We start from the raw sequence: 25,060 nt of genomic DNA, 5'->3' as shown, positions 1-25,060 counted from the left end.
CCCTAATATACTAACTGTACGGCTAGTATAAGAGATAGTGCCACTTCCTCCTGTCCTCTCATTTCTGTGCAGCTGCATGTGTGTGCTGTTTCATTCGTTTATCTGTCTGTGATGCTGTTGATGTGGTTCTGTGATTGTGTGCGGCATCAGCATCTTTTATTGTGCGTCCATCATGTCTTAACAAGTGTTTCCATCTCCCTCAGTCTGCTTTCAGGCCTCACACGCACATCTCCGCCTTGTTCAAGGTTAGAGGACGTCCCTGCTGTTCACCTCTCCATTTTTCATCTACCATCACCCCCCCTGTTTTCTCCCTGATTGTTTTCCACTCCTACTGTTTCCTGTTTCTCCAGTTGCCACTGTGGTCCTGCAGTTGACCTCATTTTAGACTGGGTTGTAGTTTTTCTGTTTAGAAAACTTAGCATAATGCATGCTGGCATAGGTACTTAGTATTTTGAAGTATTTAATTCAACTAATTCTCAAATACGTCCCTGTAACCAGATGTTGTATCTGTTGTGTGTTTAGTGTCAGAACCTGGGCAAGCTGACCACAGTGCAGCTGGGTCATGACAATGCAGGTCTGCTGGCTAAATGGCTGGTGGACTGTGTCGTGGTGCGCAACGAGATCACAGGACACACGTACAGGTGAGTGGACACTGTGGCTCTGATTAGTTATTTAATTCCCATCTCTGTCATTTCATGTATTTTAAGTAATTTATTGTATAAACAACTCACACTGCCTATCCAAAAAAAAGTCACCACCTGGATTTAACTAAGCAAATAGGTAAGAGCCTCCTATTGGAAACTTGATGCATGGATGATTATGTTTCAAGCAAAGAAAACATCTAATGAGATTGAGAAAAATATTCAAACTGGGTTAAGAACTGTCAATACAAGATCTTGTTGAGTTTGTTTGATTATTTTTTTTTTTGGATGGGCAGTGTATGAGGAAACACTAAACCATGTACTTGCAGAAGAAGAAAAATAGGAGACATTTTCTTATCCCCTCCAGATTCCCTTGTGGTCAATGGCTCGGTAAGGGTGTAGGTGATGGCAGCCTGGAGAGGGTTCTCATCGGCGAGCTGGTGGTGCCCAACGCAGAGGAGGATTCTGGGAGAGGCTGCTGGACACCCCCACTGCAGCGCTCACCGACCCAGGCCAGACGCATCAGCATCACATCACTGTCCGGTCGAGGAACCAGTGAGTATCTGTTAGGACGCTCATGCTGCGCTCAGATCAGATCTGAGGAATGTTAACGAGGGCTGTTGGCAGGATTATTGAAACACTGAGGCGAAGAAAATTAAAACGTGAACATTCTAAAGAAGCACACAGTGGAGAATTACTGAATTCAGTTATTCAGCTATCATTTAGTTATACAATTTAGTGACTTTATCAAGTCTAAAATACCACATATCGTGTCTGAGTTATTTATTTTAGAATCTTGCCCATGCCCATAGCTCTGTAATACCTTCCAAAATAAAAGCATTTTCAGTGTTAGCTGCTGTGCCTTTTTAAAATCATAGCTCTGCATTGATGCTGGTGTTTTCCTGATTCCAGAACCAACTTCAGGCCAAATCCAAGAGGCCATCGGGGAGGCAGTGAACAACATCGTCAAACACTTCCACAAGCCAGAGAAAGAGGTCAGTGACTGATCTCACTCCAGACTGGCTGAGTTAGGAGAAACACAGATAGAAGGCTCTGTCATTGCCGATTTATTAGTAATTCACAGTTGTTGTCATAATAAGCTGTTGTGTGTAAGGTACATGTTTTGTGTATCGGTGCAGAGGGGCAGCCTGACCGTCCTGCTGTGTGGGGAGAACGGCTTGGTAGCGGCTCTCGAACAGTTTTTCCACCACGGCTTCAAGTCAGCACGGCTCTTCCAGAAGACTGTGTTTGTGTGGGACTTTGTGGGTGAGTGTGGTGCTGCAGCGCCATCTGCTGTTGGAATCACGAACTAACAACTTTAACAAATTTAATGAAACCAGCAGCTGGCGTGATGTTTGTGAATCTCCATCTTGTCCTCTCCTCCCTCTGCAGAGAAGGCTGTTGCCTACATGGAGTCAGCTGACCAGATGGGGGACCTTCAGGAGACCGCAGAGCCTCTAGGGATGACCTGTCAGTCAGTCTGTCGCTACGTCAACGCAATCAACTCCACCTCCAGGAACATCGGCAAGGACGGGAAGTTCCAGCTGCTGGTCTGCCTCGGAGCCAGGTCAGTGTTAGTGTTAGGACACCAGGCTGAGTCAGTGAACGTGAACTAAATATTCATGCAGAGACAGGAAAGTTATTACAGTCTGATACTTGACTATTTAGTTCTGCTTCTCCTGTGGGTCCAGATCTCACATTTCAGTCTATTGTCTCTTGTGCAGAGATCGCCTGCTGCCCCAGTGGCTCCCCCTGCTAGTGGAGTGCCCGGTGATCCTGCGGATGTACGAGGACACGGCCCTGCTCAGAGACCGCACACCTGTCAACACTCTCATAGGTGTCCTGGAGACGCTCCATGACTTCCCCATCACGCTGGAATCCTCGCTGGTGAAAGGCATCGACCTTTAACCCCATCAACAAACCACTGGGCAGCCTTACAATGTCCTCTGAAACCCCCCCTCACCTTCACCACTTACCTTCACGTCCTCTGCCCGCTCTTAGCTAACGTGCTCTGGAATTGGACGCATTAACAAGGAAGGGGGAGGAGGAGGAGAGGGACAGACCAGGAACATTAGACATTACACTTAGAGAGACATTTGGTCCCCAAAGCAAAACTTTGCACGACTTCATGTAAGAATTCACAGCTTTGGGTCGACCATAAACTGGGATGCAGTATTACAGCCCCACCTGTGGCTCTGACTTCTTTTTTTTTTTTTTTCTCATCACTGTGCTGATAGACTTCAGATAAAGCGGGTAAAAGTGGTGGAAGATGGAAAAACCATAGTATAGTATCAGAGCTGTGTAGCAGCCCCCTGCTCTGGCAGTTACAGTACAACTGGGTGATAACCTGTTCCTTCCTCACCTGCAGCTTGTGGTTATAGCACCACGACTCCCACACTCTCAGGCCGGAGACTGAGCCATCACTGGCACACTTGGATAGAGGATTATAGAAATGATGAGGGAGTTTGGTTCTGCAACCCGCTGACTGTCACGTTGTGCCCTGCAGTGCTGTGAAGTCCCCCAGCTCTCCCTGCCTTTCCTTCTTTGAAATCACTAGACATCATGTTGGGCAGCATCTGTGAATAAAGACAAAAACTGTGATGTGACTCAGGAGCTTCACCTGCAGCTGCGTGGACGTTCCTACCAAACTACAGACATCGACCTGAAAAGCTGTGTGTGTGTCTCACACATTCATTTGCTTGCATAGCACTTTGCCAGTATTGCCACGTCAGTAACAGCCCAAATGATCCAACGTCATTTCAACATACTAGGTGTTTACTTAACAGCTTCCTACTTTCTACAGGGCGGTTAGGTTTGCTTACTCTTACATGGAGGGAACGTTGTTGTTGCCATCACTAGAACTTGGGTTAGAGAATGAAGTTTTACACAGGCTCAAATGTTTCTTTTGTCCACATCAATGTAGTAAACACTGGAACAGTAACAGGAGAAAGCAGATGTCAGCATCATTCCCCGCTGGAAATTGAACCAACACAACAGCCACTAATGTGTATGTTCAAAACAATATCTGCAACATTAGAAGAAGTACGGACAATAATGAAAGTAATTATGCATGTTTAGCACGACTCTTCTCACTCACCGACCTCTCCTTGTTTTTAATAAACATCACAATCTAAATTTGCAGGGCTCTATATTTAAAGGTGGATTGACGCAGTCGGTTCAAAAGAGGTTTTTCCTCTGTGTTATTTTAATACTGTCTTGGGGACACAGATTAGTTCATTGCTCTCGTTGCCGTCTGACAGTTTTCTTTTTTTTATAAAGAAGGTTCCCGACTTAGTGTAAAATATATGGAAAGTATTCAGCTCTGCTCTGCCTCTATCACGTGCACCAGCAGACAGGCGGAAGCTAAGAACGTTTTCTTTTTCTCTCTCTCTCTCTCTGTTAAACCTTTGCTGCATGACAGATTTACCTGCTGGTGTGTAAATGAAACGTTTTGAGAAACAGTGAAAATATTCTCATGAGCTGCATGTTCACACTTAGACGTTTTTATCGTGGCTTTTTTCTCACGGATGCACGAGAGGGAACAAAACGTGGTCACCTGTGCAGACCCAGGTCCTTGTACTATTCAAGCTGTAGCTGAGTCATACGTGACCTGATTAGAATGTGTTGATTTTCTGTATTTATTATTTGAACATCACAGCTGGAAGCAGCACTGGTATCTCACATTGGATAAAGCCTGAGCTGCAACTGGAAACCACTATTCCGTTTAAAGTTTCAACCCTTTGTGCTGCCTGCAGGACTTTTCCACAACAGATTCCCCCGTCTCGCCCTGGATTCATGTCTGTATTTCTTTACAAACTGTTTGCACTGCAAAGACTAGCACACACACACACTCGGGTGCTGTGTGACGAGTGGTATTAACCCCTGAGTGGATCTGCTCAAGCAGGAAATGCTACTGACAGCTGTGCGTCATGCTCAAAGCCACTGCAGAGATAGTTTGACATCTGTGCTGGACGAACTCGATTCTGATATTTATTTTGAAGATTTCAATAAAAACACCCAGAGTGTTAAAGACGTCACTTGTCTCTGTGTGTGTGTATGTGTATGTGTGTGTCCAGAAACAACAGTTGATGGATAACTTAGATTACATAAAACCTCCCCTGCAACCTTACATTTGTCATAAAAAAAAAAACATTTCTTTGAACATTATCAGCTTCATGAAGGAGGACTCCGTTAGCTGGGTGTAAGCAGTGGATGTTCATGCTGCAGAAAAATATAAAATCACAATGACGGTGTACTTTTGAATTAAGTGTAATCACAGCTACGTGCTTTATTTACTGAGCAAAACATTTACAAACAATAACACGCATATCTCAGCGTAGAAGAACCAAATCACAATTAGATTTTTTTTTTTTTTTAAACTGAAATGTGGAAAAAATGAAGAAACGCAAACATGTTCCTCATTCGTCTGTAACTATTTAAGCAGTGCAGAGCCTCAATCAGCATGGATTAACGCTTCATACTGCGGAGACGTGCCCTTCGTGTTAAAGCAAGACACTGACGCCTTACTGGAGAACGGGAGTGGTTTAGCAGCTCCATCGCCAACTCTGAACCCCGGAGTGAGAGGAGCTGGACCGAAGAGTTGAGGGAACACGTTGAGGAGACGCCCTGGAAGGAAATCCCGCCTGACTATCTGTTAAAACGGATCAGTAGAATATCAAAGATCTGAGAGTGTATTAATTAAACAAATGATCAGTAGCTGCTGCAGAGCTGTTCTGAGAGGCCTTCTTCCTATTTCTAGGAAGCAGACATCCACCACCTGAGAGCCTCCACCTGCAGGAAGTCTATTAATGTCCACAGTGAACAACACATGGACAGGTACAGATTAAATCATAGATATATAACAAACTGGACTTTAACACATTTCCACATTTATTAGACAAACTGTGAAAGAGGAAAATCACAGTGATCAATAGACAAATAGGGACGGATGTCTTTGTTACTATGGCAACAAAAAACTAGATTAAGTTTAGAAATAAATCTAATGATGAAGTAAAATCCAGCACAGTGGGTGTGTGTGTGTGTGTGGGGGGGGGGGGGGGTGATGACAGGTGCCGGGACCGGATGTGGTCAGGGGTGGGTCGGGTCTCCACCCCCCCATGGGTCCGTTGTGAGTCCGCCACAGTATATAAAGCTGTGATCTGACAGCGGCGGGGCCTCTGCGAGCCGAACGCACCGGCTGGAGAAGTGTTCGCCGTGTTCCGGGTCTCCTCACGTCGCTGGACGCGCACGAACCACAGACACGAGGTGGGTCAGCTGTTTTGGTTTGGTTTGGTTTTTGCGGCGATTGAAGTTGAAACCGCTGCAACAGTGAATCTCATCGGGACCTGATGCAGCACCAACCACCCCCCCCCCCCTTCCCCGTGCTCAAGGTGGACCTGCTCACATCTCCTTTAATTGCTTAACTTCCTTTTCTGTGACATCACACGCATGTGCATGTCCCTGCAGCCTGCTCCCTGCTTTCCTGATTCATCCAGAGACGCTGGAAATGCAGCGTCACGGGCTTGGCAGCCGTCCCAAACCCCCCCCCCCCCCCCCCCCTCACAGCTCCATCTCTGAGCCCCAGCAGCATCCAGTCTGTGCTGCTTCAGCTGCACGGCCCGCCGAGGCACTCCTGACAACTAAACATGAGTCCCTTCTCTTCCAGTGTGGAGCTCAACAACATGGTGCAACTTTCTCCTTCCCCCACCCGGGATGTGTCCACCCCACCTGAGTGCTCGGAGGGCCCGGTGATGGCCGGGCACCCCAAGGTGGGCTCGCCCCGCCGGCTGAGCACCCTGCACATGGACCTGGAGGTCTCCACCGCCTACCTCGGCTACGAAACGTACATCGAAGACGGCCTCATCTGCCTCAAACACAAAATCCGCAACATGAAGAAGAAGAAGGTGGGATGGTGAGAGGGGCCGGGGAGGGGGGGGGGGCTGCAGGGTTGATAGCTGGATGGGTGTTTGATGTGTCTGTGTATGTGTCCACAGCTGAAACTGGAAGACTACAAGAAGAGGCTGGAGCAGGGTGAATCCTTAAACAAGGATCAGATGGTTAGACCTGGCAACATGTGCAACATGTCACGAATGCAAATGTGTGTTTGTGGAAACTATGCATGGGTCTTTGTTTTCCAGGCAGCTGTGGAAGCGTACGACGAGGTGCTGCATAACCTGGAATTTGCTAAAGAGCTTCACAGTACCCTGGACGGCCTGACTCAGAACGTGAGTGTCTGTTGATCTCCAATGTGGAGGATGCAACTCTTTTAGTGTGCTGTTTGTTTTTAATTCCACTTCCTGTTGTCTAATTGGGTTTAAGTCTGGGCTTTGACTGAGCTGCTCAAGTCAGATACTTGTCAAGTCATGTTTGGCATTGTCTTTGCAGTTTGCTTTGGATCATTGTTGTGCTGGTCTCAGGTCTTGTGCGCTCTGTAGCATTTCACTGCATTCCTCCCCCTCCTCTCGTTTCTGACCAGTGTTTCTGTCCCTGCTGCTGAGAAGCCTAACAATAGCACATTTATTCAGTTTGCATCCAGCTCTAGACTAATTTCTAGCTAAACCAAAGCAAACTTATTTCCAAACTGTCCTTGAATAACCTGCCGCAGCTGCTGAGAGCCCAGAAGAAGGCAGCGAAGAAGGAGCAAATGGCAAAGGCGGAGGTGGAGAGGAGGCACCTGAGCATGGTACTCCAGGTGCAGCATCTGCTCCACAGCCTGCAGCAGGACCACGTTAGGAACGACCTGCTGGCTGGACACAACCAGGCGCCCCGCATCCCAGCCCAGCAGCTGCACAGCCTGAGTCAGCTTGCCACCCTGCTGGGAGTCAAGAGGGACAACAGACTGAGGTGAGAGCTTTTTTGTTTCAGTCAACACTCCAAATGTTTTTAGTCTATTAACCACTAACCATGTAGGAAGTACAGTAAATCAATGGGTTACTTGCAAATGGTTTTAAAAACTGTGCTCCATGCAGACATTTTCTGTCTATTCACTTGTAGTTTAGCAGAGCAGATGGAGCAGGCCGCTTTGGTCTACTTGGACCTGCTAGAGGGGAGAGACAAGCCAGTGGCTGGAGCTACATGTAAGTGGATAAAGCACACAAACACAGACAGGTCTGGACTTTCTGCATGAGTATGATTAGAGATTTTGACACTGACCTCAAAGTTCATCATTTAGTCGATGCAAATTCTTGGGTTCTTCTTGGATGTGAAGACCGGTCTTTGTTTGTGATGTTGTCTTCTCAGTTAAACTGTTAAAAGAGCAGCTCATGCGATTGTTAAATTGCAAGTACTTCAGCTGTCTTCCACCTGCACCCAACAAGCCTCCAGAGGTGCTGCGGAGCTCGACGAGCCACTGCTGTAAGATGACCAACCTTGTATTGGCTCAGCTTGATCTGGTTTAAACGTTGACTTGTATGTTCATATTTCCTTTCTGTCCCCCGTCAGCCACATCAAACTCAAAACCAGATGAAGTCTCTAAGGAGGTAAGACAGTGGCAGTTTTTGTTGAAGTAGTCAAATTTAGACATGCTCCAGGATCCACTGATGCTCTGTCGGTGATATGGCAGTCTTTCAACAGACTGTACCTGACTGACATGGAGACTCCTTCCATTCAGAACTGGAAAGGGGACTTTATGGCCAAAAGGGAGCAGGAGCCTCCTGATTGCTGGGATATGGAGTCCCCGGATGGCCCCGCCTCACCTCAGACTGCAGTCCACAAACCGTGGAGAGGAGCTGCCACTTTAATCCCCAAAGTCCTAGTCAACACCAAGAAGCAGTCCGACTGCAAACGGGTGAGGTTATCATGAAATGCTCGGGGAACTGTGCTGTTAGGCTGGGAGCAGGTTGGGTGGGGAACAGGAATCCGCAACAGGAACCAACATGACACTGCAAATGTAAAATGTATTTCGTTAACCCCCTATCCTAAATCCACTAAGGGGAGTTATTGAAGCCTAAATTATTGGATGGTATCCACGCTATGGTGTCCACACTGTAATAAAAGGTGTCATGTTCTCCCCAGAGAAAAGAGAGGAAGGCTAAAGGAGAGCAAAATGCCAAGCCGGTGAGTATCCAACTGTTGGGAAATCTACTGACATCTCTACTGTAACCAGTTGGCAAACTGTGCTGTTGCAATTCCTAAAAGGCAGTCGACATGGACATGCCTGTGGACGTTTTCAGCTCTCCATCTGACTTGCCCAAAGACCCCATCCTAAGAAAGCAGCACCTGGAGGACCTCATGACAAAGATCCACAGCTCCTTCAGTTTCATGCAGGTGAAATTTAGCTATTTGCAAACCTGTGAGCATCTTATTTGGTGAACATTCCTTTTTGAATATATATATATATATTTTTTTTTAAATGACCTTGCCCTGTTTAGGACTCTCTCCTGGATGGTGAGGGCTCCCCCACTAATGGCCACCCTAGACTGAAGAGACGACCATCTGGATCTCCCTCTCCTCTGGGTAATTTAGAAATCAACTGAAGGTCCACTTACTAACTTAATGTCACATAGTCTGCATATTTTGGTGTCATTTTCTGATCTTGTTCCCCACATCCAACCAGCTCAGGCCGACTTGAGAAGCCCAGCTAAGAGCCTGCCCACTGTAATGCATGTAAGCCGTTTTGTTTTTCTGGCTAGAAGTTAATTCTGATTTGAAATGGAAATCAGCTGAGCTTGTCATCTCTTCATCCTCAGTCCACCCCTCTGCCTAGCAGGCTTATGGAACGCAAAGTCAGTCTGACTAGTGGGGATCAGTGCCTGGAGTTGTGTGACCTGGAGCTTTCCTCCAAGGACCTACCTCATGTAAGAAGCAGCATATTTGCTGTGACGTGCAATGTGTGTTTTTTTTTTTTTTTTTTTTTAAGCCCCCCACAACTCTTAAGTTATCCCATCTCTGCAGGAGTCCAGTCAGTCAGCTAAGAGAAAGGGGTTTTCCTCACCGCCGCTGTACCGCAGGGAGTCGACCATCTCAGTCAGCCTGGAGGAGGAGAGGCATCCTCGTGTAACTGAACCTTTCTGGAAGTCAATACAAAAAAATAAAGCAGCTGCTTGGAAAATGTGGTAGATATACTTAACTTTTTTGTTTGTTTGTTTGTTTGTTTTCCCCAAAGACGCCAGCAACAGACTCAGGGAAGCAGTCTCCATGTAATGGGGTGTCATCTTGCATCTCCACCCCCCCTCAGGGACAGACTTTCTCTACACCCCCCACCAGGAGATCACTCACCTCTGCACAGTTTCAGAACATCCAGTCAGTAAGTTTTATGAAAGTGTTGCACCACTGTTTTGAAATCTATGCTGTTTTAGCAATTTAATTTGTCTCTTTGACAACGGACGGCTATCATATCGGTCCAAAATGAGTATAAATGGTTTAATTTGTTTCCAATGCAGACTAAAAGACGGGCTTAAGGAAATGCTAGATGACCAACTAACTCTAACTGGGGTGCTTGATGTTTTCTACAAACCTCTTAAATGTTAATTTGCTTCTCACTGTAGGTGTTTAAGGTGAGTTCCTCCTTACCCCAGAATGGGGAAGTGAACTACAAGCCAGAATCCCCAGTTTTCTCTGAGCCCAGGTACAGCACCGCCAGCACCCAAACGCCACCCGAGTTTGCGCCATCAGAAGATGAACAGCCGGGTATCTCCGTTTTTTCCTCTCACTCTCAACTCTCCAACTAAATGGTCAGCAGTTGTCTGAGACCTGTCTTGTGCTGCATCACCTTTCTAGTCTACCAGTCGGATTATACAGTGGGTAACAGTGGGCAGGTCTACCTCTCCCCTGACCAGTCGGGTGGGAGCGTGGGTCGACCAGGTCAGCCATACTACTCCAGAGGATCTGTGAGAGGTATGGCACGTGGCGGCAAGGGATTGGCACAAACCTTTCGCTCTTCTGGTTGGCATCGAGGTATCTATCCTCAGCTCTCCTTTCTCCTTTTGGGTTTTCACCTCTCCTGCATTTCCCTCCTATTTTGTTCTGCACGTCTGTTCAGGATTAAATGATAAAAAGATAAAGTGAAGTCAGCTACATAAAAGCTGCCGCACAATTAAGTTGCCACAAACTTGAGACTGATTTCTGCTCATCAGGAGGATCCTACATCCCCCAGACTCATCTCAGGGACTCGGGTCCTCTCCTCTATACTTCAAGAGTAAGTAAACCCTGATGTGATGCAGTGGCCTTGTTTCCTCTGTTTCTAGACTGAACCCATGCTACTAGTTGCATTTATCTACAGGTGTTCCAGGTTTGTTCATAGCATTCAGTCGTCAGGAGAATGGTGAGAGGTCTTGTTTTGGTTTTGTCTGCATGTATTTTACACTTCCTCTGGTATTTTCTCAGGATTGCGGATACCAACACAGCTACAGGCGTGGAGGTGGAAGGCATAGCTCCAGTGGTAAGAATCTAAGCTGTAACTCAGAGGTTGCAAAGAGTAATTTGTCCCTCTGGGAAAGATGGATGTTGAATGATTCCATGTTTTGGTTTGTTTTCTTATGAGGCAGTGACAACTTTTTAGGTAAATGCATATGAACTTAAGCACCCAGCCACAGTGGCCTGTGGCGAAAATAACTTTTTGTGTTCACTCTGCAGCAGCTTGGAGCGACTCTTCCCAAGTAAGCAGCCCAGACCGGGAAGGAGCCTTCACAATTGTGGACTCGGGGCATGGGGATTCACTGTCGGTCTCCACTGTGGAGGTCCCTCTAACTCCCCACAGCCACCATCACGCTGCCCTGCTTCCCATGCAACTCTACCCACTCTCCCAGCCGTTGCGAGTGGCCTTCACTGCTTCTCGCACTGCCAACTTCGCCCCTGGTAACCTGGATCAGCCCATCGTGTTTGACCAGCTGCACAGTAACCTGGGAGAGATGTACGACACCCACATTGGCCGCTTCACCTGCCCCGTCAATGGAACCTACGTCTTCATCTTTCACATCCTGAAACTCGCCATCAACGTGCCGCTCTACATCAACCTCATGCGCAACGAGGATGTGATGGTGTCGGCATACGCCAATGACGGTGCCCCAGATCACGAGACGGCCAGCAACCATGCCATCCTGCCTCTCTTCCAAGGAGACCAGGTTTGGCTCCGGTTGCATCGTGGTGCCATTTATGGTAGCACCTGGAAGTACAGCACCTTCTCTGGCTTCCTGCTGTACCAGGACTGAGCTGCTGTCAGCTTAATCGCTGCCTTCTCCCATTGTCTGGACTGTCTAATCTCTTAAGCGTGCTAAGCAAACTGACATTTCAGATTGTGGTCAGACTGCATGCCAGTGCCCTGTTTACAATAAAGCACCTTTGTACAATGAGGTGGATCAGTGGCCAAATTGTATGATTTGTATTTACATGGGGAATGTGACTGCTTGACATCTACCAGAAGAATCTGATTTCCCATGGAGGTGTAGTTAAGACCAAAGGTCACTGATCTCAGTGAGAACTCTGATGCAACCTAATGACTTTGTGCCTTTTTGTTTTCTGAATGGCTCTGGATGACTGAGCACATGTTAAACGGCTAATGAGCTGAATGACTTACTGGAAATAATTACTATCAGCACTTTGTTTGATGCTGGGCTCCTATGCATTCATTCCCACTGTGCTCTGTGGGAGGGGGGGGGGGTTTGTGTGTGGTTTGTCCGTGCATGAAGCTGAAGAGGGAAAGATGGTGTTCTGGGTGGTGGGTACAGTGTCAAACACTTGAGGCCAAATTGTTGGACTAACAGGCTACTGTGGAGAGATGGAAGTGGTCCCTTGATGTGCCTAATGTTGAATAAAAGATGAGCAGTAAAGTTTGGGTGCTTCATCTTCATATTTGTGTGCGTTTATTTTAATGATGGATGTAACTGTCTACATCACAGGGCATTTATTTAGCTGAAACTCTCGAGGTGCTGGCCTGTAGGATTCATTTTGTGACTACAAATGCAACAACGTCTGATCTCAGAATTGCAACAAGTCTAATTAATGGCCTAACAAGCTCTCTATGGCCAGGTTAAATGGCAGACACACAAATTTTGAGGTTTCACTTTAATCTTTTTTGTTAATTTTCACTAGAAGTGACAAGGGGTTGACGTCCAGGATCCTCTGTGCTGCAGAGATGAGTAACATGCAGAGCTCTGTGACTACAGACCTCCAGATGTTCTTTACTTTTCAGTTTTGTTGCCCTTAAACTGATGCTGACTCAAATGGAATTGCCTGACATTGGCCTATGCCTGTACATTTACAAAGGGTTAAAAGCAAATAACAGAAATAAAGACAATGCTGACATTGTTGGAATAAGTAAAAGGCCGATTTCAACTTTGACAATTATGGTGCCAGAAGTCGACCCACAGATCCCAAAAGACATTTGGCTCCATCACATAGGAAACACAGATGTGTTTACCAAGTGTTATCCATCTAGTGTTAAATCCTGGTGATGCTAAAGGAGGGATTACCAAAATCAACATGATTCCTACTGTAGGCATCATGATTATCTGTACCGTAGTTTATAAAGATTGATGACATGACAGCCAAAATGTTGATTGAACCCTTCTGGCTGTTGGCAGTGTAAAGTAGGTCATTAGCCCCCTGTATAGTATCAAATGGGACATCTGTACCACATTAATCACTAATTACTAGTGTTGCCAAAAATAATTGCTGACTTCTGGATATTCTTGGTGCACACAACTCTAATTAGTAATGTGTATGAGAGTAAGTGGCCACTAGGAAACATCAATGGCTGTAAGAGTTCCAAATCTTAACACGGTTTTCATAATCCAACAAGAATGTTAGACAGCAGTAAGTACAGCTTTTATACAGTTGAAGTAAAAACGTCAGCAATGAATTAAAAAGTAGTTTGAGATGCAGTGGCACCAAATTGGATCAACTTTGTTGTTGCCTATGTCATCTTCATGTCAGGTCAGAGCCTGCAGTACCGCGTCGGTACCCGAGGTGGCAGCAACGCGTCCAACGCGCTACCACTTATGACGGTGGCGAGGAAGAGCAGGAACACCGTAAACTGAGTCCGCTTGGCTTTACGTCCACCGACAGCTGCTCGCCGGTAAAACGGCGGAGGCCCACGGCTTTCGTAAAGCTCGTCAAGGTTTGACAGGGTGAACAGTGAATCGGCCTTCAAGATAAACGCGCCAGCACGTGCATAACGAGTTTCCGGCCAATGGGAGTTTTATTTTGAAAGTTCAGGAGCGGAAGTTTTGTTTGCAAAGCGGATGTTTGTCGCAGCGCACAAGATCCACAACGCTTGGCTCGATTCAGAGCAGGGACGCGAGCTAACGCTACACGTATGTGATCGTAAAACCGCAGAAAGGACCGCGGAACCGATCACACATGGATCCCAACCGGATAATCCAGGCTCTGAAGGGGACGATCGACCCAAATCTGCGGATAGCGGCGGAGAATGAACTCAATCAGGTGGGTGAGCTCAAGGAGTTGGTTGGTTTTTGTTTTGGTTGTTTGGTTGTTTTTCTTTTTTCTTTTCTCGGGGAGGGGTGGAGGGGCACCCTGGACACGAAATGACACCGGTGTTTGTGGACGAGGGCAGGCCGTGTGTTGGTGATCGGTGAATGTGCAGCCATGATTTCGCCAGTTTATATCAGGCCTGTGATCAGCAGTTTGACCAAAGTGTTCCCCACACTGAGGGCAGCCAGCGGAGAACAATGGGGAAACACATCATCATCATCATCATCAACATCATCATCATGACCCCTCAGCACCAGTGGGACCTCAGCTTTCTCATATCAGCCGCTATAAGTTGATAGAAAACAGTTTGCCACATATGTCACAGTATGTTGTGCTGTAATGCTAAAACCAGCCGCTGCAACAAATAGGCTGTGATGAACGAAAACATCACAACACACAACATCACATTGAGATAAATGTGATTTAATGCAGCATCATGTGCTGGAAAATGTTACCTGTCAACCATTCAGAAATATCCCACAGAAACCTGCCTTTACATAACAGTTTGGTTCCTAAATCTGGATATTTACACCATGTTTATGTAATTTCACTGTTTTATTGTGATATATTATGACATGGAAAATAGTTGGATTGTTGTATTTCTTAATTTACACACTGTATTTCAGTCCTGTTTATGTCTCTCCTTTGTGGGCTGTAATTATTCTAGTCTGTAGACAGCAGGTGTTCATTAATAAGCCCTGTTATTAATATCTAAGGATGCAGAATAGTTGGTGTAAGATGAGTCTTATATGTTATAACAATGTTACCATTCAACGCGCTCTTATCATGTGCACACATGAAAATACATGAGATATTTAGATTTTCGTTTTATCAGCTCGTGCACGCACGAATGGAAACTGCAGCCACACTTCCGGCTGCGTTCAGGAAAGCGTTGGTTAGTTATCCGTCCTCTTCTGGTTGTTTCTCATCAAGTCTGCTCTGTGTGTTTCAGTCCTACAAGATCATCAACTTCGCCCCGACCCTGCTTCAGATCATCGTGTCCGAGCAGGTGGAGTTTCCCGTTCGCCAAGCAGGTAAACAGTCCAGGAAGCCATGCTCACTGCTGTTGTCATGTCACTGCTGAACGATTTTCCACAGCTATATATTAAAAATCCACAACATTTTAATTTACTTCTACATTCAGTCTTTTGGGAGACACTTTTATGCAAAGCAACTTGCGAGTGAGATGCAAAGCAGCAACAAGTCAGGGACCTTTGAAGCAAAAGGTCGTGAGAAGTTGAAATTTTAGTTTCTCGAAACAAAAGAGCCATATAAGAGATAATTTTGTTTTGTTTATTCTTTTTATTAATTGCATTGGAAGTCAGCTTTTTGAATACTGGGACTGAGGGTGCTGAGTTAGACAGCTCCTTCCACCATTGTGGGACAACTAAACTGAAAAGGCATTTTTCTATGTTATGTAGAGACCACAAGACACCATTTTCTTGCAAATGCAGAGGGAGATAGGGATTGTACACCTGGAGTAGAATGCTAAAGGTAAAAATGTGCTGTTGTAGAGGAAAAACCTTGATGACTGGGAAGTGGAGGAGGTTAGCAGAGTTTCCTAGGTCGTCAGTGATTGCAGACTTTGAGGAGACAAGTGATGAGGATGCATGCTGGTGCTCTGCTGTCTGGAAGGTCTGGATGGAAGAAGAAGAACTTGAAGATGTCTCTCATCCAAGCAGAGAAGTCAGAGAGATAGTGTCTGACAGACTGTAGAGTCATCTGCTGGTTTGGATGATAAGAGCTGTGTGTCATCAGAACAGCAGTGGTAGCTGTACAAATGGATGATGGCGTCTAGGGACGTGGTTTAAGGTAGATAGAGATCAGAAGAAGGCAGAGCACACCTGTGAAGAGCCAATGTGCCCCTGTTCACCCAGATGGATACTGTAGGACTTGATCCAAGATTAGGTTTTAGGGTTAGAATTAGGTTTTGGTAGGCAGGACATGTAATAAATTAAAAATTAAAAACAGAGTGGATAAGCATGGTGTACGCGACAGTAGGGGGCTAGGTAACGCATTATGTTAATGAGTGTCCTCACACTGACTGCCATACAAAATGTGTGTGTGTGTGTGTGTGTGTGTGTGTGTGTGTGTGTGTGTGTGTGTGTGTGTGTGTGTGTGTGTGTGTGTGTAGCGGCCATCTACCTGAAGAACATGGTGAGTCAATACTGGCAGGACCGCGAGCCGTCTCTGGGGGAGGTCATCTTTCCCTTCAACATCCATGAGAATGACCGGCAGCAGATCAGAGACAACATTGTGGAAGGCATCATCCGCTGTCCAGAGTCCATACGGTACACACACACACACACACACACACACACACCAACAATAAATAACCTAATCTGGCTCATGCAGTTAGTGACTTTGTGTGTTTATGTACTGTCCGTAGCGCCCAGTTGACCATGTGTCTACGAGCCATCATTAAGCACGACTTTCCCGGCCGCTGGACCGCCATTGTTGATAAGATCAGCATGTACCTGCAGACGCAGAACAGCGGCAGCTGGTATGGCAGCCTGCTGGCTCTCTACCAGCTGGTCAAGACCTACGAGTGAGTAACTTGTTTATGCATCTCTGTCCCACCTTATCACGAGATGGCAATTAACATTTCCAGATTTCCAATCCAAAGGTGTATCTATGCAGTTCTGTCATGCTCTGTTGGTCTGTCTTTATCTTCTTGATGATCAGGACATGTGTTGTTGTTGTTTTTTTGAAGACAATCTGTGTGAACGTTTACTTCAGGTACAGGAAGGCAGATGAAAGGGAGCCGTTGCTTGCAGCCATGCAGATCTTCCTGTTGAGGATTCAGCAGCTTATCAGCCAGCTGCTGGCTGACTCCACCATCTTCTCAGTCCTCATCCAAAAACAGATCCTCAAGATCTTCCATGCTCTTGTCCAGGTGTGTCTGTGTATGCATGTCAAGGCACGATGAAAGCCAAGAACAGTGGGTGGAGGATTTAGAAAGTGTGAACATTCAGACTCTATGCTGACCACTTCTACTTGATTACTTGTCCTGTAGTACTCGCTGCCTCTCCAGTTGATCAACAACACAGTGATGACTCAGTGGATGGAAATCCTGCGAGCTATAATGGATCGAGACGTTCCTGCTGTAAGACACATACACACATGAATCGTGTAGCTACCTATAAAAATGATCTGGAGGTAATAAATTTTATTACATAGAAGTGAGGGTAAAATGTATGTGTCTGTTAGGAAACACTCGAGGTTGATGAAGACGACCGCCCTGAGCTGGCATGGTGGAAGTGTAAGAAGTGGGCCATGCGCATCATCACCAGACTGTTTGAGCGGTGAGTCCAAGGAGGCTCTCGTATCATCACGAACGAGCTTTGTAGTTTGCATCGTGACATTAGCTTCTGTTCACGTTCTTTACAGGTATGGAAGTCCTGGCAATGTGACAAAGGAGTACTACGAGTTTGCAGACTTTTTCCTCAAGACATATGCAGTGGGCATACAGCAGGTCAGCAAGTGAAACCCAAACCTCAGGACGTTGCTTTAGGTGTTCTGTTTTATTTGCTGCCCAGGTTCTGACTAACCTTTTCTTCCCCTGTATCCCTCCAGGTCCTGCTGAAAGTGGTTGACCAGCACCGGCAGAAACAGTACGTCACCCCTCGCGTCCTGCAGCAGTGCCTCAACTACCTCAATCAAGGCCTGTCGCACTCTCTGACCTGGAAACAGATGAAGCCGCACATGCAGGTAGGAAAAAGCAAGGAGGGCGTTGCAACGTGGCATCAATTACTTTTTAAGACACACTCGAAATATATGCGAACCTGTTCTTTAATCACTAGTTACGGTTTTTCACTTCCTACAGACTATAAGCCAGGAGGTCATCTTTCCTCTCATGTGTTACAAAGACGAGGATGAGAAGCTCTGGCAGGAAGACCCGTATGAGTACATCCACATGAAATTCAGTGAGTATTCATTCACCTCTTACACACCTCTGGATTTCATTTACATCAGTGAGACAGTCATGTACAGTAACTTGTTGGACTACAAGCTTCTAGAAAGTGGCTTTTGTTCTTGGTGCACACGTTGTGGTCGTGACCTTTCAGCTGCATCTCTGCCATTGTATTTAGTAGTGGAGGAAGGATGTCCGCCATGTTGTTTGATCCTGTTCTTCGCGAGACCTAGTGTTTGACTGTGTTGCAGATCTCTATGACGACCACGCCCTCCCGGCCACCGCCGCTCAGAGCCTTTTGTGTAAAGCTGCCCGCAAAAGGAAGGAGGTGAGGAGCAGCATTTTAGTACAGGTCAACATGGAACAAGCACTGGGGTGTTTCAGCCACAGACACTCTCAGGTATTTCATCACACTGAGTCTAACCTCTGTGCTTCCTTCTTGGCAGGTACTTCCCCAGATGATGGAGTTCTGTCACCAGATACTGATGGACCCCTCTTCTGACCCCCGAAGGAAGGATGGAGCACTGCACTGCATTGGAGCTCTGGCTGAGCTGTTACTGAAGGTATGTCTACTCTACAGACGCAGCTTTCCTGTTTAGTTTTCCTGTAGAAAAGGATTGTCACTGTCATTTTTAAAGCTGCGTGTGCATGTGTTGTCCCACAGAAGCGGATGTACAGGGAGCAAATGGAACTAATGCTGCAAAACTATGTCTTCCCTCTGCTCAACTCTCCGATGGGTTACCTGCGGGCCAGAGTGAGTGAATCCCTCCAATCTTCTTCACTGGGTTAATCTTTTAGTTTATTTTTTTTACTGAAATTTGGTGTGTGTGTGTTTTTTTTTTCGAGCAGTCGTGTTGGGTGCTGCACTGTTTCAGCCCGCTGCGTTTCCATGACGACCTGGTGCTGAGGAACGCGGTCGAGTTGGTCAAGCAGGACTTAATCGATGACAAAGAGATGCCCGTCAAGGTGGAGGCTGCCATCGCTCTGCAGACGCTGGTTAGCAACCAGGAACAAGGTCTGTGGAGGAATTGCAACATGGGATAGTCAAGTCTAACATAACATTTGAAACTGCAACATTTGAAAGATAGATGGAATTTCAAAATAAAATATTTCAGTCCTATATTAATTTTCTAATTAAGCATTAATTTATTGTTTGCAGACCTTTTTAAACCATTTAAGCTATTTATAAGCTATGTAGCAGTAACACTTCTACATTAAATTGAATAATTTAAATAAATGTTTAACACCTTGATTTGCTCCCCTAAGTGTATGTGTCCTGCATAGGTGCAGTACACAATTAAACCTCACTTAAACGCTTTTCTTTTTTCAGATTTGATAAGATTTATCAGATTTTTCACAAATATTACTATGTCATTGTGTGTGTGTGTGTGTGTGTGTGTGTGTGTGTGTGTAGCCAAGTTGTACATCAGGCCGTACATCCGGCCCGTCATGCAGGAGCTTCTGCACGTGGTGAAAGAGACGGAGAATGATGACCTGACCAACGTCATTCAGAAGATGATCTGTGAGTACAACCAGGAGGTGGCCGCCATCGCTGTGGACATGACACAGAACCTGGTAGGAAGTGATACCAGCAATTCTTGTGCCAAATTAATCTAGCTCATTGAAATTAGTACGTAACCTCTGGGTGTGCGTGTTCTCTCTCTGCAGGCTGAGATCTTCATCAGGGTCCTTCAGAGTGAGGAGTACGAAGAAAATGAGGACAAGACTGTCATGGCCCTCGGCATCCTCAGCACCATTGACACCATCCTCACTGTCATGGAGGACCACAAGGAGGTCTCGCACACATACACACACACACTCACACTGACCTCACAGGAGTTGCGTTCTCTGTCGAAGGTTCGTGTAACGTGACGTTTGATAGTTTTTCTTTTTTTTTTTTCTTGTCTCAGATCACTCAGCAGCTGGAGGGGATCTGTTTGCAGGTGATCGGCCTAGTCTTGCAGAAGCCCATCATAGGTATGGCAGGTGTGTGTGCGATGGCAGTCCAGTGTTTTTTTACATGTACACACTCACACACACTTTCATTCCACTTATATTTTTTCACAATATGGGAAAAAAATAATTGAACATTTAACACTGATCTGAGATAATGAGATAGACAGTGGATCTGTGTGTGTGTTTTGTTTGTATAAACCTGGCTAGTGGAGCACTTTTCCATGCAGGGGATTAACTGATAACTGGGCTTTTTCTGTCTTTGGTATTGAATGGATTAAAGGTGTGCTCTGTAGCCCTCACTTTATTGTATGAATCCTTGAGGAGGAAGAGCTTAATGTACTGTATAAGTGAAATTTCCATAATGACACTGAAGTAGTGAATAGGGTATTACTGCCGTCTCTTCCTTTCTTGCAGTATAGACACAGTAGCAATGAAAAACCAGTTATTATTAACAATATATATTATTCATGTTGTGGGTCCCCATTACAAGTCCAGAATACTACAGCTCAGTCCAGTAGATAGAATGAAAGTAGTTCTATTCATTCGTGTTGCTGCTATTCAAAACCTTTTTAAAAGTAGCACACACTGCCGAACTAGGTGACATTATTCACCTTTAGTGATATTAGTGATCATGAGGATCTCTTGGCCTCCCTGCAGAATTCTACGAGGAGATCCTGTCTCTGGCGTTTGGCCTCACTTGTCAGACCATCTCGCCGTCGATGTGGCAGCTGCTGGGCGTCTTATACGAAGTCTTCCAGCACGACTGCTTTGACTACTTCACAGGTAGCTAACACACAGAATCTGATGCATCATAATTACTGTTTTTGCAGTGTCCCTGCAAATGTGTTAGGCATGTTGCTGATGGTCCGTGTTTGTATTACAGATATGATGCCTCTTTTGCACAACTATGTTACTGTGGACACAGATATGCTCCTGTCCAACCCGAAACACTTGGAGGTCATCTATAGCATGTGCAAAAAGGTCAGAAACATAAATGTCTCAATAAAGATCTTGTTTCCGTAGCTGCTGCCAAGTCTTGACTAGGCTTTCTAACCTTCGACCTCTTGCAGGTGCTGACTGTGGATGCAGGTGAGGACGCAGAGTGTCACGCTGCCAAACTCTTGGAGGTCATTATCCTGCAGTGCAGAGGCAGAGGCATCGACCAGGTCAGAAACATCTCCATGCTGAGTCTTTTCCCTTTGTTGACAGCACGCAGGCTTTAGACCTGCTCGTTGTTCAATAACTGCAAATGCAAATGTGGATGACATTGGTAACTGGTACTCTACTGGTACTCTACAGGTTCCAACAAACACAAATAAACAAGTATGTGAGTTCAATTGATGTGTTTCCCTCTTGCAGTGCATCCCTCTGTTTGTGGAGGCAGTGCTGGAGCGTTTGATGAGGGGGGTGAAGTCCAGTGAGCTGAGGACCATGTGCCTGCAGGTGGCCATTGCTGCTCTTTACTACAACCCAGCCCTACTCTTCCATACACTGGACAACATGCATTTCCCACACAACCCACAGCCGATTACTGCCCACTTCATCAACCAGTGGATGAATGACACTGAATTCTTCTTGGGGTGAGGTGGAGGCTTTTTAACTGGTTAAATTGCAGTTTTCGTCTGGCAGTTCAATCCAGGTCGATTACAATGTGAGAAAGATGTTTTATTTTGGACCTTTGTAGATTATTTAAAGAAAAATTGAATCAATTCTCTCCTCAGACTCCATGATCGGAAGATGTGTATCATCGGGCTAAGCGTCCTGCTGGAGCTGCCCTGCCGGCCGCCAGCGCTCGAGGGAGTTGCCACCCAGATTGTCCCCTCGATCCTGCTCCTCTTCCTGGGCCTCAAGCACCACTACGCCTCCCGCCTCATCAACAAACCGGACCTACTAGCTCGCACAGGTCCTCAGGATGAAGACCAAAACGGTGAGAAAGGATTAGAGAATGGGCGAAAGAATAATGTTGAACAGGGGAAAACTCAAAAGAAGAATGAATAAAGACGGACAGGAAGCACAGACGAGGGCAGAAATTGGCTTAGTAACAATAATGAAATGAGATTCTCCATTCTCAAATAGATCTCCAACTGCTTGAATCCTTGTTCAGCCCCAAGCTCAAATTAGCTGCAGTACATTTACTTTCTTACCCCCACGGGCTCTAATTTGCTTCCGTCAAGCGTAAAGGAATTAGATTTCTAAACCTCGTCTCCTGCTTGTGGGGCAGGCTGATAAATAAAGTGACAGCTAGGGGTTTTTCTCCTGCGGCATGGTTTTTAAAATGCATCGATTTCACCCCATTAAATGGTTCGGAATAGTGTGTTGCTAATAGAAACGCTTATGTTTTGTTGAAATCAAAGTTGAACAGATTCTGCTTTGAAATGTGCTTTCAGTCATGGTGTGTAAGGAAACTCATCGTCATGCATATTTCCTGTGTTGGCAGAGGAGATTCCCAGTGATGAAGATGAAGTGAGTGAGAATCGTAGCGCCATGCAGCAGCAGTCCAGCGTGCCAACAGTCCAGGGCTGTGAGGATGACGACGAAGATGAAGATGACTACTGGGACGATGACGGCTTTGAGGGAACGCCCCTGGAGGAGTACAGCACGCCTCTTGACTATGACAATGGAGAGGACGAGTATCAGTTCTTCACTTCAGCTCTGCTTAGTAAGTCATCTTTCAAAAAAACCATAAAAGCAATAAAGGCCACAACTGCACAAAAGCCTCTTTCTATGTGTGTGTGTGTGTGTCTCAGGGGTCCAGAACACTGATGCAGCCTGGTACCAGTGTTTAACAGCTCCTCTCAGTGACGACCAGAAGAAACAGCTGCAGGAGATCTACAGCATCTCACAACAGAGGAGGAGCACCGCCGCTAAGGGCCAGTGGTGAGAGACAATCTGACCTTAACCAAATGCAAAACTAGTGGAAAACAGTCAGAAATGTGGGATCACACTGAATAAACTAGAGAGGACTTTTAAAACAGTATTGTATAAAACGTGTTAAGGCCTACATGGGTATTGACATAACTAAATCTTGTGTTTTCCAGAACACTAGGGGCAGGCAGAAGAGATGGGTGAAGAAGAGAGAGGCTGGTCTGACTTGACCTCGTGTGGATTTCACTCAACTCTGAATGATCTCAGTCCAGATTGGACCATGTTATAGTTAAAGGAACCCGCTAAACCAGGTCTCAGGATGCCATCAGATGGATGATGAGGGGCTGGATTGGAATTGGAACCTCCGTTTTGGATCTGGAGCACTGTATAGAACCACAGCTCCTACTGGAATATTCCTATCACCAGGACAGGACTGCTAGCCTGTGTGTGTTTTTGTGGACTCCCGAGATAGGTCTGCATTATAATTATAAATGTCTCTGACCAGCAAAATGATTCTTAGTTCTTGTACAGTGCAGTTCTTTGTACAATCCTATGTAAGTAATGATATTTGCGTGCTCATCTGGAAAACTGTAACAAACAAACAAACAAAAAAAAAAAAAACACGTCAGAGTGTGTATGTTTGGACGTACTGTAAAGGCTTGTCTTTGTTTCACTGTAGTTGAACACTTTTTATCATTTCATGAAGCAAACACCTATGCTGTTCAAGAGCAGCCCAATTTCTGTCAGGGTGCCTTGTATACAAACTGCGGACAGACAATATGGTAAAGGTAAAGGTCAAGGACCTCCAACTACCAACTATGATGTCATGCATAATTTGAAATGTATAATGGGAAGGGGGGGGGGCTCAAGAGAAGCATTTGTCTTTCTGTTTGTCCCTAGGTTTTGTTTTTGTAAGAGTTTTCAAAACTAAATTAAGAAAAAGATAAAAGTTCATGTTAACATTTTTTAGAGTTGTTCTTGTTATTACCTATCTCTTTACCACACACCAAATATGTTGTTTAAGCCATAATATGCAACGTAGACTAGCTGGACTAAAACATGGCATCCACTTGCTTTACTGCAAATTTTTTCACAACAGAAGTCATGTCAAGGCACGTTGTTTAAGGTTCAAGACCTTACAAAATATAACTGTATACAGAATTATATAAAAAAAAACCCAACAGCAACATTTAAGCAAGCACCAGGAGAGACGTCCGGTTTGGGTGGGTGGAAAGAGGAGAGAGAAAAGAACAGCAGCTAAGAAAAACAACAACAAGAAGCAGCAATTCATTCTCAAGCCGTTCTATCTGACTTATTTCTTGGTGCAGATAAATTCATTATATTGGGTGACTTAATATCCATGATAGAAATAGAAATTATTGATAACTGCATCAACACACTCAATTTAATGAAACAGACCTAGAGACACAGATTGATTATCAAATGGCCAGTATGGGGTTGTAGTTGGCATGAACACCTCCACATGACTTACTTGTGCTGATATCAGTAAAAGCTATAAAATGGGTAAATTCTACATTTCCACTGCAACAATTCAATGGTCCCCAAAGACACCAGTGGGATCTTCTGCCAACCTAAATGAGCCTTTTCCCATCATGGAAAAATCCTCAATATGGCAACAGACCATGCTCCAGCGCCGGTGGAAGAGTCTTCCAAGAAGTCTTCCATTTGCCTTTTCAACAATTTGCAAAAACACGTTGCTCCGACCATTCCACGAGTTTCTACGTGAGGCTCGTGGGCAACAAAATGCAAGAAGCAACTGTGATCGTTGCGTAGTTGGCAGGATTCGAACCTGCGCGGGGAGACCCCAATGGATTTCTAGTCCATCGCCTTGACCACTCGGCCACAACTACCCACGTCTGTGCGGAGGGGGTTTGGGAGAAACGAACATCCGCATAACAAGCCCATGGTCAAATCACCTATAGCCGGCTAGATCAGTCATTTTCCGTCAGCACTCCACAAAGCAGTCTTTACACCCGCATCAACGGATAGCTCACGTGACTTGTATCTGAGTGCCGTGTGGCTTTCAAAGTGAAGCCTGTAAATCCAAGACCAGACGTTGCATGACGATCTCCACTCAAATCATGACCTGCTAGTGCCAACATCAGTAAAGGCTGAAAATACGTAAAAACATTCACTGCCCAGAAAATGCCAGGCGCCTTCTCAACCTAACTCTTAAGTGGTCCCGGAAACGTGCTAGTAGATACTTCTGTCTGACAGAGGGAGCCCTTTGCTCAAA

The 25,060-nt window shown here is 45.6% G+C and overlaps 3 protein-coding genes and 1 non-coding gene across 11 annotated transcripts in view; 3 read left to right on the top strand and 1 right to left on the bottom strand.

Annotated features, from left to right (window-relative positions):
* Window positions 1-4,678, top strand: part of dennd5b (DENN/MADD domain containing 5B) — a 45,105-nt gene extending 40,427 nt beyond the window's left edge. For 3 of the 5 annotated variants that reach the window (XM_026362149.1, XM_026362146.1, XM_033325859.1), the window contains 7 exons: window positions 204-245; window positions 523-641; window positions 1,009-1,196; window positions 1,554-1,636; window positions 1,781-1,907; window positions 2,034-2,208; window positions 2,366-4,678. In XM_026362149.1, coding sequence (XP_026217934.1) covers window positions 204-245; window positions 523-641; window positions 1,009-1,196; window positions 1,554-1,636; window positions 1,781-1,907; window positions 2,034-2,208; window positions 2,366-2,549 — 918 coding nt within the window. In that variant the 3' untranslated portion in view covers window positions 2,550-4,678. The remainder of the gene's footprint in view (window positions 1-203; window positions 246-522; window positions 642-1,008; window positions 1,197-1,553; window positions 1,637-1,780; window positions 1,908-2,033; window positions 2,209-2,365) is intronic. The other 2 variants (XM_026362150.1, XM_026362147.1) reach the window with 1 other exon arrangement.
* A 1,108-nt stretch (window positions 4,679-5,786) lies between these two features.
* On the top strand, window positions 5,787-12,396 carry caprin2 (caprin family member 2). 3 transcript variants are annotated; one of them, XM_026361387.1, is made up of 21 exons: window positions 5,787-5,906; window positions 6,307-6,544; window positions 6,635-6,697; window positions 6,779-6,865; window positions 7,246-7,484; window positions 7,635-7,717; window positions 7,881-7,994; window positions 8,082-8,119; window positions 8,251-8,427; window positions 8,655-8,696; window positions 8,778-8,906; window positions 9,011-9,095; window positions 9,196-9,245; window positions 9,329-9,436; window positions 9,534-9,635; window positions 9,745-9,885; window positions 10,127-10,268; window positions 10,359-10,535; window positions 10,715-10,776; window positions 10,965-11,019; window positions 11,214-12,396. In XM_026361387.1, exons 2-21 carry the CDS (start codon window positions 6,323-6,325, stop codon window positions 11,786-11,788), a joined length of 2,691 nt encoding a protein of 896 aa, XP_026217172.1. In that variant the 5' UTR covers window positions 5,787-5,906; window positions 6,307-6,322; the 3' UTR covers window positions 11,789-12,396. The 3 variants fall into 3 exon arrangements, with proteins under 3 accessions (XP_026217172.1, XP_026217173.1, XP_026217171.1); XM_026361388.1 differs by having other exon boundaries at window positions 8,203-8,427; window positions 10,359-10,475; XM_026361386.1 differs by having other exon boundaries at window positions 8,203-8,427.
* A 1,387-nt stretch (window positions 12,397-13,783) lies between these two features.
* ipo8 (importin 8) lies at window positions 13,784-23,735 on the top strand. Of its 2 annotated transcripts, none has more exons than XM_026363888.1 (25): window positions 13,784-14,021; window positions 15,022-15,103; window positions 16,204-16,360; window positions 16,459-16,617; window positions 16,809-16,965; window positions 17,086-17,175; window positions 17,280-17,374; window positions 17,460-17,544; window positions 17,646-17,780; window positions 17,896-17,995; window positions 18,234-18,310; window positions 18,429-18,545; window positions 18,647-18,736; window positions 18,832-18,997; window positions 19,397-19,557; window positions 19,651-19,776; window positions 19,893-19,968; window positions 20,596-20,721; window positions 20,822-20,919; window positions 21,009-21,104; window positions 21,298-21,518; window positions 21,660-21,865; window positions 22,376-22,597; window positions 22,686-22,815; window positions 22,977-23,735. In XM_026363888.1, coding segments are annotated over exons 1-25 (3,057 nt in total). In that variant the 5' UTR covers window positions 13,784-13,937; the 3' UTR covers window positions 22,978-23,735. The 2 variants fall into 2 exon arrangements, with proteins under 2 accessions (XP_026219673.1, XP_026219674.1); XM_026363889.1 differs by having other exon boundaries at window positions 13,785-14,021; window positions 19,893-19,959.
* Window positions 23,736-24,592: 857 nt separating this feature from the next.
* Window positions 24,593-24,674, bottom strand: trnas-aga. Its single transcript has one exon. It is a non-coding gene; the product is annotated as a tRNA-Ser (tRNA).
* Between the last annotated feature and the right edge of the window lie 386 nt (window positions 24,675-25,060).

The sequence above is a fragment of the Anabas testudineus genome, chromosome 23 (assembly GCF_900324465.2).
Source record: "Anabas testudineus chromosome 23, fAnaTes1.2, whole genome shotgun sequence".
NCBI classification, from domain to species: Eukaryota; Metazoa; Chordata; class Actinopteri; order Anabantiformes; family Anabantidae; genus Anabas; species Anabas testudineus.
Note: the sequence above shows the minus strand (reverse complement) of the source record. Positions and strands in the feature narration are given on the sequence as shown.